We start from the raw sequence: 16685 nt of genomic DNA, 5'->3' as shown, positions 1-16685 counted from the left end.
CGTTGTCGGACCTTCGACACGTTTGGAGAACAAAAAAAAAAAAAAAAAAGAATCGTGTCAGTCTAAAAATTGTTTCTGACAAGCAGAGAAAACAGAAAAACATCCTGGCTGAACTTTGGGATTTGTGGGGAGTCTGTGGACGGAACAGGGAGCGTTTACCTCTGTACTGTAGAATAACCGGCAGGACTTGTGACAGTGAGACTGCTTTGCGTCCGACATGAATTCCACTAACGCAACCAACAAATGAAAGCCACCGCTCACCTTTTCTTTCTTTCTTTCTTTTCGGAGCTGACACGGACCTCAGTCCTCAGCCGTCAAAATTACAACTGTGAATCTCGATGTCCCTGCTCCTCGTTTGTTACCATCATATTTCCTGTTCCGGAGCCTGGAGTTTCAGCTTCTTTTTTTTATTTATTTTTTTTATTATTATTTATGTGCAGCAAAATTTGCACTCGGCCGACTGTGAGAGGCGTCACTTTACAACCAGCACAAAGATTGTGCCTGGGAGCCGTTTCAAAGGTTAATGGATTGGATGCGCACAAACACGCAAACATTGGGACACAGAGAGAGAGAGAGAGAGAGAGGGAGAGAGAGTTGGAGAGAGAGAGAGAGAGAGAGAGAGAGAGAGAGAGAGAGAGAGAGAGAGAGAGAGAGAGAGAGAGAGAGTGTGGGCGGGGCCCACGCTGCATTTATTTCCATATATTTGTGGCGTTTTAGGCGTTTAGCTTTGAACAGGATTCAGCCTCAGTCCTGAAACTGGGTCTTTCTCTGATCCCCCGTCTCGCTCTCTCTCTCTCACATACACACACACACACACACACACACACACACACACACACACTCTTCCACATCACCCTCTTGTTTTTTTAACCGTCTGCCAGAGGTAACCGCGGTGACGCCGCTGCCAGGATAAATAAGAATCATTCATAATGGGCCCAGCAGAAATAGCATCATTCCGTATCGATCTGGCTGATCCTCATGCGGCGGCGGCGGCGGCGGCGAGTGCGGATGACTCCGAGGTGCTGGGGGAATCAATCACACGCTAAAACTTCATTTTTCGGCGAGGCCCCTCCTGCATTGTGCCGCCGCTGCTTCATGAGTCCAACGTATCGACCGGCCGCCGCCACCGCTGCTGTTTTTCCTCTTTATTCCTAAAAATATCTGACATTTCTTCCAGAGGGCAGCAGCAGCAGCAGCAGCAGCAGCAGCAGCAGCAGCGGTTTGTGCCACATGCTAATGCCGACCCACGCGCAGCCGGCAGCTGACTGGAGGTGTGAAGGGGAGAAAAAAGAAGAATCTCGCCCACTCCAGGTCTTGTCGACCGCTTTGTGTGAATGGAAATCAGCAACACGTTGCTGCTGCTGCTGCTGCTGCTGCTGCTGCTGCTGCTGCTGCTGCTGCTGCTGCTGCTGCTGCTGTTGCTGCTGCTGCTGCTGCTGATTTAAAAACCCAAAGACTCAAATTCTCTCTTTTACTGTGACATCAAAGCTGCTGTTGAGCAGATATGAGCTGTGTTTTGTGTTGAAGGAGCAGTTTTCAGTTCTGACGAGATGTCAGACAGTCTCAGATTCAGCAGTTTTTGGTGCTACATCCGCCTTTATTAAAAACCATCACGGACCAATAATAATCTCCGGCAGCGTTGCACGCCACGATTCTCCGTCTCGAACCCAAACACTCCACATGATTCACTAACAGCCTCCTGATAAGGTCCAGGTCTTCATTCCTCCTTCACCTGCCCCGAGGGCCCCGTGACCTCAAGGTCACTGGGGTCATGAACCCTTGACAGGACGGCCGTCTAGTTGCTTTCGGGGCAATTTACAGACTTTTTCGTGGAGGCGTGAGCAAGAATAACAACAACACAGCGGTATTGCCTGCTTTGCTTTGCTTTGCTCGCCTTGGTTCCCGCTGCCCACCGTGCAGCAAGTGTGTGTTGCGACGCCGGACTTCCTCCCACTGGTTGGGAATCTCCTGCCGCTGTTGTTTTAGCTGAACGAATAGCGGCGCTGATGACGATCCCCCCCCCCCTCCGGGCAGTAAACACGCCACCGACTCCAGCAGGTGAGGTTGAGTGTCAGCGATGCTGATGGAGAGCGGCGGGGTGGGGTCAGACTCGCCACGGACCACCGACCGCTGCTCCAGATCGCCGGAACTGATCTTTACGCCGGTGCTGCGACCCTCCAAACCAGTCCCACGGTGTCTGATTCCCATCAATCCACCGTTCATCATTTTCCACCTGAACCTCCTGAGTGACGAACACATGGTCTTTTTCCCTTCCCCACTCTGTGCAGAGGCTCCAGGAGGAGCTCCTCCCCCACCACTGGTGGCGTCCAGCAGAGTTCCTCCTCCTCTGCCGCTGGCGCCGCTGATGACTCTCCCCACGCCGAGGCCCCTGGCCCCTCCGGCCTCGCCCACGACGGCCCAGACCGACGCCGCCGCCGCCGCCGCCGCCGCCCCGGACACGCCCCCCAGCGCCGCTGCGGACGAGCGGCCGCCCGAGCTCGGCTCGCCCTCGGAGCCCGACCAGGAGGCGGAGCCGGCGGAGGGCGAAGCCGCCGAGAGCGACGGCGAGACGGAGGAGGAGAAGGCCCGGCGCCTGCTCTACTGCTCGCTGTGCAAAGTGGCCGTCAACTCGGCGTCGCAGCTGGAGGCCCACAACAGCGGTGAGAGAGTCGAGAGTCTCGCCGCTTCTTTTCTGATATCGGCAGGAAAAGGCGACAGAGGGGGGTGGGCGCGTCTCGCAGAAATAGGACACAGCGGCGTCAGTTGTTGAAGGGATGGCGATGGAGTTTGTTGGGCCGAGTTGGTTTCGCTGTTCAGTAACTGTCAAGTCGATCACTTTTCTCTCGTGGCGGTGGACTGAAAGTGTTTCCAGTGAGACCTTCCTGGCATCGCAGGCCCGAGCAGTGTAGTCATCGTCTGTGGTCGACACCGCAAACAGAACTTCTTTTTTTTTTATTTTTTCCCCATTAAGGCCCTCCAGAATGAGTCAATCATTGCAAAATGATGATAAATGTCAAAAAAAAAAAGAAAAGGCAGCCAATTTGAGGCAGCTTCGGCACATGTTTTCAATCCATCAAACGCCGAGTTTGCAAGAGACTTTGCAAAAAAAGGGTTTGAACGAATCCGTCCAGCAGGCAGAACACGTCCAAGAGAGGAGGCCAAAGCTGAAACTGTGTGGCAGACAAGAAAGACGGAGAGAGAGAAAAAAAAAGAAATCATACATGGTGAATAGGATTTATTTTCCTCTCTGCTTCTTTCTTGAAAGTTGCTAAATGCAACATTACACAGCTCTTGTGCCCAGTAGTCTATGCACTGCACACCGCACGATGGGCGAACGTGCGTGCTGGTCATTGCCCACGAAGGTGGAACTGAGATTAAAGCACAGCATGAGTGGTGGAAAAACACCAGGTGCTGCAGAGAGGTATGAGGGGGAACGAGTAGCTGCCGATGTTATTGGGGGGGGGGGATGTTGAGCTCCAACCTCATCACCGTCATGTGCAGACATACAGGAAGGCTTCAGCACAATGTCATTCTTGTGAGTATGTGTTATAACTGCCGCACGACGTGGTGAAATTAAATCGGAATCAGATTTACTTTATTCGTCCACAAGGGGAAATTACTTTTTGTTGCAACTCCAACCCAACGTTTTACAACAAATAAGAGAATATATATATATATATGTATGTACACATATACACAGGTACTACCCGAAAAATTTGAATATCCAGTAAAAGTTGTTTTATTTTGGCAATTTAACATAAAAGATGAAAGCAACACATTGTATTGAGCCATTCCACGCAAACTGACGTCTCAAGCAGTCCCTTGTTGTCACTTTGCTCATTAAGATTTTCAGCTTATTAAAACCACAAAGCCATAAACTCAGAACATTATAATAAAATTTGAGTTTTTTTTTTTTTTTTTAAGCTGCAAGACCTGATCAGCAAAATCCAAAGAAAAAACAACTTGAAATAATATTGATTTGCATATTATTCCTTTGTATAATATGTCACATTCACCTTTTAAGTTGAATTGCAGAAACACAACAACCTTTTCAGGGTATTCTAACTTTCTGGGTAGTACTGTAAATGTATATATATATACATATATATATATATATATATATATATATATATATATATATATATATATATATATATATATATATATATACTATATGCATGAGTATCAAGGTGTACATAGTAGGTGAAAGTTTATAAAGTGATGAGAAACAAATTCATCATCTGGTCTGGTCCAGTGTTCAGCAGCTGCCAACAGCTCAGGCCGAGTGTGACACTTTGAACCCAGCGGCTCTACGAGACTTTCATCTTTGATCTGTGAGGTTTCAGGGACATTTACGGGCCGACCCCTTCCACACCGAGCGTCACCGCCTGAACTTCTCAACTCCACACACACACACACACACACACACACGCCGCAGAGTGGAAGTTTTACCATCTGTGCTGCTTCCTGTCCCAACCTGCAGGCACCAAGCACAAGACGATGCTGGAGGCGCGCACCGGCGTCGGCTCCATCAAGTCCTTCCCCCGGCCGGGAGTCAAGAGCAAACTGGCCACGACCACCAAGTCGTCCACTGGCCTGCAGAACAAAACCTTCTACTGTGAGATCTGCGACGTGCACGTCAACTCAGAGACTCAGCTGAAGCAGGTGAGATGACCCGATGACGTCACAATGACATTTAAAAGTATGTAAAAAAAAAAAAAGGAATTGTTTTGCCGCTTTCTGTCCTCCCCGTGCAGCTTGGTGCGTCTGAATCTGAAATACTTCCTATTGCTCAAGTAATCAAGGTTCATTTCCGCAAAGAGGAAATAGGGGAAGTGACTGCAAGCCAAGCTGCTGCTAAAGATGTTAGCGTGATATTAGCATGAATGCTCAGGTGGCTGCAGTTTTATCAGAGCTCGTTGGTTGTTTCACATTGGAAGAGGAAAGAAGCTCGGCACTGGAAGGTTGACGTCGGAGGACTAAACTGCAAAAACTGCTCAGTAGAGAGCAGTGGCGAGCGTCTAACAACCTACTGGAGGCCTCTCGGCTTCACTGGCAGGAGACACATCTGGTTGGTGCACTTGAAAGCAATAGAAGGAGGTTTCGCCCAATCATCTTCCGCGTTTTGGCCTCCTGGATGGATGGATGAATGGATGGATGGATGATGGATGGATGGATGGATGGATGGATGGATGGATGGATGAATGGATGGATGGATAAATGGATAGATGGATGAATGGATGGATGAATGGATGGATGGATAAATGGATAGATGGATGAATGGATGGATGGATGGATGGATGGATGGATGAATGGATGGATGAATGGATGGATGGATGGATGGATGGATGATGGATGGATGGATGGATGGATGGATGGATAAATGGATGGATGGATAAATGGATAGATGGATGAATGGATGGATGGATGATGGATGGATGATGGATAAATGGATAGATGAATGAATGGATGGATGGATGATGGATGGATGGATGGATGGATGGATGGATGATGGATGGATGGATGGATAAATGGATAGATGGATGGATGATGGATGGATAAATGGATGGATGGATGGATGATGGATGGATAAATGGATGGATGATGGATGGATGGATGGATGGATGGATGAATGGATGGATGGATAAATGGATAAATGGATAGATGGATGAATGGATGGATGGATGGATGGATGGATGATGGATGGATGAATGGATGGATAAGTGAAGTAAATCCAGTCTCTCTGAGAGAGACTGTCTGCCAGTTCTCTCCTTCACTGCCCACCTTTTGGTCCTGAGGAGGAGGAGGAGAAGAAGAAGAGGAACTAAATGGTCCTCATGGGAACATCGCTGCTTGTAGAAATTCCTCTTTTAGGGGGGGATTTTTCAGTCAAATTATTAAGACAGAAAAAAAAACAGCACATGGTATCGAAACTCATTATATCAGTTATATCAGGTCAGGCAAGTGTCCCTGTAAATAACCTGCCATAAATGTCCGACTGCCCTCCGTGGTGCTGTTAAATCCCTCCCCCTCCCCCTCCCCCTCCCCCCTCCGCCAGTAAATGTGACCAGCTGACATGGTAGGACGGCAGGCTGCTGTCCTCTTACTGTGTCCCACCAGGGCTGCCACCAAGCTCCGTAGTTGAATTCATTAATTTTGATTGACGAATGTGCACCACCCTCCTCTTCCCTCCCCCCTCTGCCTCCCCCTGCCCCTCCCACCACCACCACCACCACTACTACCACCGCCCCAATCTCCTTTGCCATCGTAAAAAAAAAACAATAATAATAAGAGGCAGCAGGGCGAAGCGTTGACCTCCACTTGCCTCACCTCACCCACCGCCTCCCCCACCCCCACCCCCCACCCGTGATGGCTGTTGATTAACGACGGTTCGTCCCGGTTCTGTTGCGAGTGTGCCACACACACACACACACACACACAGTCAGCAGCTTGTCTGAAATGTCATTTACATGATGCTCATCCCCATCTTGTCAGGTTGGACAAAAAAAAATAAAAAATCAAAAAAATGGAAGTGGTTGTACATAGACGAGTGATTTCCTGCTGGTCGTTCTGGACTAAACCAGCAGCCTGCGGCGCAAATTAGCGGGAAATGGCTTCTTTTCATGAGAGGCAGATCAGGCCGCCGTCAAAAAGACGCTCTGCTAATGATCTGTTTGGTGCGTCTGAGGCGAGAAACGCCAGCCCGAATTCGCTGGGACGGAGTGTTTTTTTTTTTTTTTAATGTATTTTTTTTTTTTCGTAAAATCCTCTTTCCTCGTTTCCGTCACGCTGGTGGGGAATCTGGTCTGACAACACCGGGGAACGTCTCCGTTCTTCCGAGTTCCCTTCCCTTCATCCAACCCAAATTCCTCCAGCTCTCAGGCCTCTGCCGGCCCTCCTGGGGCGGAGGCAGGGCTGCAACCCGGATAGGTTGCCGGTTTGACTCCCAGCGAGAAAGACAACCCAACATAACGCTAAATCAGCAGCCACTTAGAAGAGCGTGCACACCTCAGCATTGTGGGAAGAGCCACAGACCCTGCAGTGAACACATCCACGCAGAAATGGTTTCTGCCTGGGAATGGAACCCATCACCTTGTCGCTGTGAGGTGACGCTGCTGACTGTTGCAGTGAATAGACTCCCACTGGATGGTGATTTTACCCTTTTTCTGTGTTTTTTTTTGTTTTTTTGTTTTTTTTTTTGAATGTGTGGACATTTTGTTTGGTTAACGCCGACCGTTTGGCGCCTCGCAGCGTCGCAACTGCAGTCATCTTCACCAGGGGTGGTGAAAATGCCACCGTCAAAGCTGTAGCACCCTTTGCTCCGAGGCGTGAGGTGTATTTTTAGCTCCACTGCCTCCATCCGCGCTGGTCAGGTTCCCGCCTCGGAGCACGATAAGCTATCTATCCTGAAATGGCATCCAGCCGGAGGAAGGAGGGAGGGACGGGTGGGGTGGGGGGGCTGTGGGGGGCGCAGCAGGCATCTATAAAGCGTCACTAGTAAGCTGTGGTAAAAATAAATAAATCAATAAATAAAATACAGATCTGTTGGTGTCGGTGATGAAACCATTAAACTTTTCAAACAAGAAAAAGTTTTGGAAACAAACAAAAAAAAAAAGAAGAAGATCTGATCAATGAACACAATCCCCAGGAGATGAATTTCCCTGTGCTGATAACTGCCAGATCTGCTCCCGATGAGTCGCTATCAGATGGTGGTCCCTGCCTCCTGGAGGCTCCGCTCTCCTCTGAGGAGGAGGAGGAGGAGGAGGAGAAAAACGACTCCCTGTGAAGCCGCTCGTTGTTGTTGTTTTCCCTCTGTGTGGTTCCTGCAGACGGACACGGCCAGGGAGTCACAGTCTGGAAGGATGTTTGGGTAGCAGATTTTTTTTTTAGGGACGTTATGTGCCGTAAAAATGAAGGAGGCAGAATGGCGAAAAACGATGAAAAATGAAGAAAAAAAACATCCGGCTGGTGTCAGTAGGAGCTCCGAGCTCATTGCTTTGATCAAATTTGTACATTATCATGACATCAGTTTCAGTTTCATCATGTTTTCTTCCCCCATGTTGAATAGAATTTCCATTCAACAATAATAATAATAATAATAATAATAATAATAATAATAATAATAATAACTCTCTCGTTCTCTCTCTCTCTCTCTCTCTCCCTCCCCTGTGTCGTCTGCCCCTTCTCAGCACATAAGCAGCCGCCGCCACAAGGACCGGGCAGCGGGCAAACCGGCCAAACCCAAGTACAGCCCCTACAGCAAACCGCAGAAAGGCCAGAGCAAGCAGCAGCCGGTGAGTCAGCGCACGTCCCGGCCGTCTCGCCCCGCTCGGCCGCCGGGAGACCGACGTGCCGAGTCGCCAGCGGCTCTTTGATATCTGACACCGTGTTGACGGCGCTGCTCCTCCCCCGACCAGTCAGTGTCAGAGCAGGTCGCATGGAAGTGACGAGAGGCACAACAAATGTGATGCTGATCCGATACCAAATGGATATAGTCAGTATCACTGATGTCGATACGTGTAGCGTTTACGCTGTTCCTCATGATCTGTTTACCTACTGTGAATTATTCATTTGTCTGGTGAATAGAGACTACTAGTCTACAGCATTCAGCGCTATTCTCACCTCTTTCCGACTTCACAGTAGACTGGATTTACTTCACTTATCCATCCATCCATCCATCCATCCATCCATCCATCCATCCATCTATTATTCATCCATCCATCCATCCATCCATCCATCATCCATCCATCCATCCATCCATCCATCCATCATCCATCCATCCATCCATCCATCCATCATCCCATCCATCCATCCATCATCCATCCATCCATCATCCATCCATCCATCCATCCATCCATCCATCATCCCATCCATCCATCTATCCATTTATCCATCCATCCATTCATCCATCATCCATCCATCCATCCATCCATCCATCATCCATCCATCCATCCATCTATCCATTTATCCATCCATCCATTCATCCATCATCCATCCATCCATCCATCCATCCATCCATCATCCATCCATCCATCCATCTATCCATTTATCCATCCATCCATTCATCCATCATCCATCCATCCATCCATCCATCATCCATCCATCCATCCATCTATCCATTTATCCATCCATCCATTCATCCATCATCCATCCATCCATCCATCATCCATCTATCCATCCATCCATCCATCCATCCATCCATCATCCATTCATCCATTCATCCATCATCCATTCATCCATCCATCCATTCATCCATCTATCCATTTATCCATCCATCCATCCATCCATCCATCCATCCATCCATCCATCCATCCATCATCCATCCATCCATCCATTCACAAGAGCTGGTAGTTCACCCTTCATTGGAATGTGAACCATGCCTCATTCATTTCATGACAGGAGGAAATTTATTGTTTTAATTTTATAGTAATGTATCTATATATATGTAGTCAGCATATCAATTGTATATGAATGTCTCAATACAAGTCTAAAGTATCCATAAATATGGCATCAACACCAATATCACCATTGGTATCAGTAGTATGGGCGTTTCCATCCATGTGAGTTTGAAGTCCACCCTGACACATTTGGTCCCTTCGACTGCCAGTTGAATCAGTAGTCTGCTTGTTACATCGCCGGTCTTATGAACCTGAGTGGATCAGCAGAGTGACTGAAGGGTAAACAGCTGCAGGTCTCGGCCTTTAAACGCAGCATCGCGAGGCCTTTCAGAGCAGCAGGCGTTTGGTTTCCCGCCGCCGCTCAGCCACAAATTGCCTTGTTAGTTTCATCTCATTTCGAAGCGCTTGAGTCTCGCGGTCGTTCTGCCAAAGCAGCCGCGATTATTAGTGGCGGACGAGCTAACAAACCCAGTCGTGAGTACGGCAGAAAACACTTTCCAACCACCGCCGTGGCTCTGCGGTCGTGGCGGCGGTGAGCCGCTGCCTTCTGGCTGCCAGACCCGCAGAGGAAAAAAAAAAAAGGGCTGAAAGTTGTTTTGCCACATGTGGCTGAGTCGCCGGGTTGCGCGGCGGAGCCACGTGGCTTCAATATCAGCTCGGCTCTCTCTCTCCGTGACACAGAACCCGCAGGAATATGTTGATGTTTATGTGTTTGCACAGGCGGAGCGCCGGGGTTTACCAGTGTGGAGGGGAAATGGCTTTTTCCTTTTTTTCCCCCTTCTGAAACCCATCATTGACTGAGTTAACGGAGAGGAGCTCCTCTGATGAGCGCAGAGTAAAGAATGCTTCCCTGCTTCCCGCCGGGCTGCCGAGGCCCAGCCTGTGATTGATAACCCGTGGCGGCGGCGCTGGGAGACACGGCGGCTTTTCCATTACTGATACAGAAGATTAGGCCGGATAACTCCGCTGACCTCCTCACCCTATTAGCCTGTTTGTTGGAGGCTGGATGCCTCTCCTTTTGCCCTTCCGTCTCTTCCGTCCTCCTTCTCGATATCATTTTGCACTCACCGGGGAGGAATTTCTCCAGACAAGCGACAACAATAACAAAGAAACATGTATTTCATGACAACTGGAGCAGCGTTTAATTCTTTCTGTGTGTCTGAATATCGGCAAAGTGTTTGATATTCACACGATGGCACTGCTACAGACGCTGAAATAAACAATAGGTGTAGACTTGCAACGTTCCCCACCAGGTCCCCTCAGGACATCCCCTCAGATGTCGCTGTTTACCTCAGTTAAGCTAAGTTAATCTCAGTTCATATGGGTTATCTCAGAAAGTGGTTTGTAAAAAAAAATAATAATAATAATGATAATAAATTCATAGTGATTTGTGAGGTTATAAGCAAAGCAGAATCGCTATTTTTTCTGTCTATACAGAGTAACAATTTTAAAAAGGAGTAACCTACACCATGTATTTATTTTCTTATATGTTTATGTTAAAATAATACAGTGTTGAAAGGCTGCATTTTGTTTGTGAGACAGAGACTTGCTGACGCGTATCCAAACCAACTAAGTGCTCGGTGTGTGAAGTTTTCCGGGGGAAAGCACCGTGTGTCTGGCGCCTCGCAGGTCGTTTGCAAACAACTGCCACCAATTAGCAGCTCATTCCCAGCACCTGTTCGGTCCCCCACGAAGCTCCCCGGACCTCAGCTCCGCCTCTATCTGAGTCCCGTCCACATTTCTTACGACCAATTTGATTTTCGGAGTTAAATCTTGTCAGTGCTACCGGCCTGTGGTCGGTGTCGTTGCTCCAGGACGGTGGGAGAGGAACGGCGAAAAACTGGAACGTGAAAGCTGCTAAGTGAAGTGCAGCATGATGTTCTCAGAAGAAGAAGAAGAAAAAAAAAAAAGACAAACCTTGGCTGTTTTGGAACTTTGGCTGTGAGCTGAAGCTTGTGTGTGTGTGTGTGTGTGATGGTGTAGGCTAGCTTGACAGGTCAGACGGGAAATGTTGCACGAGTTTATCTGGGCAGGAGCCCGAAGGTGATGTGTGGAAAATAATAATAACTGGAAAACCTACAGACGTTTGTTCTGTTGCTGTTCAGAGCGTGTTTTTCAAGCCACAGCGGGCCTAAGTATCTAAACCAAACTAATCCCCAGTGGTGTAGGTGTAAAGTTTCACGTTGGTCCACCTTGGATGTGAGCGTAGAGGAAGGAATAACCTAATGTCAGACCTCACTGGGGTGAGCGTAGCTTTTAAAACCAGGGTCCGAGCTAACCGCAAGCTAGGAAAACATTGTGTGATGTTGACATAAAAAAAAAAAAGGCCCATGACGAGGCCAGGTAAACCTGATCTGCTACGTATTGGCAACACTCTTGGATTGGTTTCTTGTCGACAGGGCAGAATTGATCACATCTCGTTAGAAAGAAACCAAGCGGCAGGCGTGGCTGAGGATCAAAGAAGACGCGTAAAACACAATTACGTCCGTCCAACCCCATTCAATGATTTGCTGATTTTCAGAATGAACAGAGTTGCAACAAAAAAAAAACAAAATAAAATAAACAAATCTGGGACGATGGGCTCCAGTCAAAGGAAGTTCAGGTTTGTGTGTGCGTGTGCGTGTGTGCGTGTGCGTGCGCTCATGTGTGTTCCAGTGCGTCTGAGCCTTTCATCCGCCACAAGCCATTCCAAGTCGATATCCAGCGCCCGGCGCCCCCAACTGGCCGACCGTGTCTCGGGCCAGAGGAGCCGCAGAAAGTTGTGTATATTAGCCGTCAGTGTGTATAAGGTGAAGAGTTTCAAATAAAAAAAAGTCCTAATTTGTTAATGCTGCTTGTGCTGTGTGGTGCACTTTCACTGTTCCTAGCCTCTCATCAGTCGTCTTGCAGTGCCAGTGCCCAGGTCCAGTTGCGATTTGGGAATTTGCGACATGACAAACACAATTCGGTTCGGGGGGGAAAAAAAAGATAAAACACAAACTGAACAAAGTGAAGAAGTATTCTGGCGAAATCTCTTCAAGCAGGAGGTTCCGTGGTCTACAACCATGGATATGTTTATGTTAAAATAATACAGTGTTGAAAGGCTGCATTTTGTTTGTGAGACAGAGACTTGCTGACGCGTATCCAAACCAACTAAGTGCTCGGTGTGTGAAGTTTTCCGGGGGAAAGCACCGTGTGTCTGGCGCCTCGCAGGTCGTTTGCAAACAACTGCCACCAATTAGCAGCTCATTCCCAGCACCTGTTCGGTCCCCCACGAAGCTCCCCGGACCTCAGCTCCGCCTCTATCTGAGTCCCGTCCACATTTCTTACGACCAATTTGATTTTCGGAGTTAAATCTTGTCAGTGCTACCGGCCTGTGGTCGGTGTCGTTGCTCCAGGACGGTGGGAGAGGAACGGCGAAAAACTGGAACGTGAAAGCTGCTAAGTGAAGTGCAGCATGATGTTCTCAGAAGAAGAAGAAGAAAAAAAAAAAAGACAAACCTTGGCTGTTTTGGAACTTTGGCTGTGAGCTGAAGCTTGCCATTCCAGGCCCATTTCAAGTCATATACCTGCCTTGAGAGGTGGTTTCAGGGTTTTGACTGTCCGTGATGTCACTCTACGCAACGCAAAACCCAACGCACCAGACCAGAGAGCATTGGAGTTGGAGGTGACGTAATGGAGCGGACAGAAGAAGTAGAAAACAGCGGTCAGTCCCCGGGCAGAGGAGGAACCTCATTGGCTCCTCAGCGTGTGGGGAGATACTGTAGCTCCACTCAAGCCCAGCTGCAGGCTGCCTGTATCACAACAAGAGCCGCTGTCGCAGTGATATGACGTCACACACTGCACGCTATGCTCAGTCATGTGGCCCGGTCTGAACAGAGCCACATCCCATGTGGACGCTTGCTAAAAACAGTGTGGGACAGTCGGCGCTTAGAATCAGATTTGAGAAGGAATCTGATTGGAATCAGATTCGCCTGCAGTCTGAACGCAACCCAAATGTTTTCTGAGTGCAGCATCCCCACGGCTCATTAGTGGTACTTTAACCTTTTAACCTTTAGAAGAGGGTTCAGCTATAGCATACCATAGCGTAGCATAGCATAGTATAGCCGGTGTACGTTCAAAAATAGAATTGCTAAAAAAAAAAAGACTGTTTCCTTCGGTGTAATGAATATTTTCAAAGTGTTGCTTGCAAAATGTATCTTTTAACATCTGTCTATATCGTCAACGTTGTTGTCCAACAGATCAAGCTCCCCCTGGCCAAGGACCACCAGTGTCAGGCCCTGCCCCCCCAGATCATTCCCGCCCACCTGGCGGCGGTGGCGGCCGCCATCAGCAACTCCTTCTCGCACCGCAGCAGCCACGGCCCCAACCCGGCGCCGCCGTCGCTCTTCCAGACGCAGACCTTGCTCCGCCCTGCCCCTGGACCTGTCAGGACCTCCCACCCACAAGTCCTTTTTGCCCCCTATTGACCCGTCCGACCTGGGCGGGCGCGTCCGCTCCGCCTCCTTCCTGTCCGGGACCAAACCGCGTTGCTTCACCAGGCCAAGGAGTCGCAGCAGCATCCAGGAAACTCCTCATACTGTGATTGGACCATCTAAACCCCGCCCCCTCGCCACCGCCATCACCTCTCCCTAAATGGATCATCAGACAGCGTGACTGACTCCAGTATCGCCCTGCGTGTCACGTCCTGACTCCCGATTACCGCAATAATGTATAAAACAAACCCTGTGAACTATGCAGCGTCATCACTCCACCATGTTTGTAAAGCGCGACAGTGTGGCGGGAAGACGGACGTCGTCGTCGACACTGAAGCGAGACCCTTCTAATCCCGCCGTCGACATTAGGTGGCCAGACTGTGTTAGATCGTCGCCGTACGTCTTGTTCTCCGTGTTCTTGTGTTTGTCCTCCTACGTGTGTGTGTGTGTGTGTGTGCATGTGTGTGTATGTGTGCACCACGTGTGCGCCCATACGTGTTTGTGAGTGCCGTGATTGTGTGTGTGTGTGTGTGTGTGTGTGTGTGTGTGTGTGTGTGATGGTGTAGGCTAGCTTGACAGGTCAGACGGGAAATGTTGCACGAGTTTATCTGGGCAGGAGCCCGAAGGTGATGTGTGGAAAATAATAATAACTGGAAAACCTACAGACGTTTGTTCTGTTGCTGTTCAGAGCGTGTTTTTCAAGCCACAGCGGGCCTATGTATCTAAACCAAACTAATCCCCAGTGGTGTAGGTGTAAAGTTTCACGTTGGTCCACCTTGGATGTGAGCGTAGAGGAAGGAATAACCTAATGTCAGACCTCACTGGGGTGAGCGTAGCTTTTAAAACCAGGGTCCGAGCTAACCGCAAGCTAGGAAAACATTGTGTGATGTTGACATAAAAAAAAAAAAGGCCCATGACGAGGCCAGGTAAACCTGATCTGCTACGTATTGGCAACACTCTTGGATTGGTTTCTTGTCGACAGGGCAGAATTGATCACATCTCGTTAGAAAGAAACCAAGCGGCAGGCGTGGCTGAGGATCAAAGAAGACGCGTAAAACACAATTACGTCCGTCCAACCCCATTCAATGATTTGCTGATTTTCAGAATGAACAGAGTTGCAACAAAAAAAAAACAAAATAAAATAAACAAATCTGGGACGATGGGCTCCAGTCAAAGGAAGTTCAGGTTTGTGTGTGCGTGTGCGTGTGTGCGTGTGCGTGCGCTCATGTGTGTTCCAGTGCGTCTGAGCCTTTCATCCGCCACAAGCCATTCCAAGTCGATATCCAGCGCCCGGCGCCCCCAACTGGCCGACCGTGTCTCGGGCCAGAGGAGCCGCAGAAAGTTGTGTATATTAGCCGTCAGTGTGTATAAGGTGAAGAGTTTCAAATAAAAAAAAGTCCTAATTTGTTAATGCTGCTTGTGCTGTGTGGTGCACTTTCACTGTTCCTAGCCTCTCATCAGTCGTCTTGCAGTGCCAGTGCCCAGGTCCAGTTGCGATTTGGGAATTTGCGACATGACAAACACAATTCGGTTCGGGGGGGAAAAAAAAGATAAAACACAAACTGAACAAAGTGAAGAAGTATTCTGGCGAAATCTCTTCAAGCAGGAGGTTCCGTGGTCTACAACCATGGATGTGTTTTTTTTTTGTTTTTTTTTTAACCTGTGGCCACTCATGGTACTGCAGCCAAAATCCCACGTGGCCCAAAAAGCATTTTTGTCATTGACCGCAACACACACACAAAAACACAGTCAGCCTGTTAAAAACAGCTGACTGAAAACTTCTGACCAAACTAAGGCTTCATAACAAATCGTTCTATTATGTTTTGAAGTCCTTGACTTTAAATATTTCTAGGGAAAAAAAAAAAATCTACAGGCCAAAAAAAAGATCCCAAGAAAAGACTTTATTCCCAGCATGACGTGGCTTTGCTCTTCCTGTTGGTGCAAGAGGTCACACGAGCCATTATGCTGCGTGGTGGAGCTTAACTAAACTGTGTCCCTCCAGAGCCAATCAGCAGCAGCAGAGAAAAGCCTTCAGTGCTGTTCAGTTCTTTTGCTCTCCTTCTAATGAAAATGTTGTGAAAGGGGCTGAGGAGTGAGCTGCTGCCTCAGCTCCACTTTGCTTGACCTCAGCTCCGTCCTCTCCTCATTTCAAACTTTATTGGATTCCCTCAAACAGTCAAAGTCGCTCCGCGCCAGCGTCATGTGATGCTTGCAGCCCGCACGCACACCCCCTCCCCCAGGCTAACTTGCCTAATTGGCTGGCGAGTTTTCCCTGCCGCCTCCGCCAGAAACAGCCGGCGCTCCGGTCAGCGCTCCTCCATCAGAGATGGAAGACAAACACACAGAGCGGCGGCGGCGGCGGTGGCGGCAGCGGTGGTGGCGCCTCGTTAGGACGCGTCACCGCGGCTGTTTGGAAGCGAGGCATCATAATATTCAGAGTCACGACTCGTTTTGAATCAGACGGTTCCCACTCCAATGTTCCCCGTTGCTTCATTTCTTCTTTGATTTCACCCAGTGAAATTTCATCCAATCAAAGCCTTTTGGGAACTTTTTTTGACTTTTTTTTTTTTGTAACAAAAAAATCAACTCGTTTGGGACTCAATTCTTTTCCTGCCATGAATAAAACATTTTGGCCCAGTATTAATGGGGGCTGCAGCAGCCTGGTGTGCATGTGATTAAGCAAAATAAACCAGTGTGTGATGCTGGTACCAAAGGGAACACGCTGCCCCGCAAAACACTGTGACTCATGTGTCATTTGGAAGTTATTGTTTTTTTTTTTTCAATAATGAAAAAAAAAAAGGATAATTTTGGACTCTCAGAGAAGAAGAAGAAG

The 16685-nt window shown here is 48.6% G+C and overlaps 1 protein-coding gene across 1 annotated transcript in view; it reads left to right on the top strand.

The window, feature by feature from the left end:
* znf385d (zinc finger protein 385D) overlaps positions 1–15255 on the top strand; it is a 68727-nt gene extending 53472 nt beyond the window's left edge. Inside the window, exons 5-8 of the mRNA XM_076046857.1 lie at positions 2298–2660; positions 4484–4665; positions 8190–8294; positions 13619–15255. Coding sequence (XP_075902972.1) covers positions 2298–2660; positions 4484–4665; positions 8190–8294; positions 13619–13846 — 878 coding nt within the window. The 3' untranslated portion in view covers positions 13847–15255. The remainder of the gene's footprint in view (positions 1–2297; positions 2661–4483; positions 4666–8189; positions 8295–13618) is intronic.
* The last annotated feature ends 1430 nt before the right edge of the window (positions 15256–16685 follow it).

Source organism: Nelusetta ayraudi, unplaced genomic scaffold (assembly GCF_046127955.1).
Source record: "Nelusetta ayraudi isolate G7.1 ecotype Tasmania unplaced genomic scaffold, CSIRO-AGI_Nayr_v1 ptg000091l, whole genome shotgun sequence".
Lineage (NCBI taxonomy): Eukaryota > Metazoa > Chordata > Actinopteri > Tetraodontiformes > Monacanthidae > Nelusetta > Nelusetta ayraudi.
This window is presented reverse-complemented; position numbering and strand designations above follow the sequence as displayed.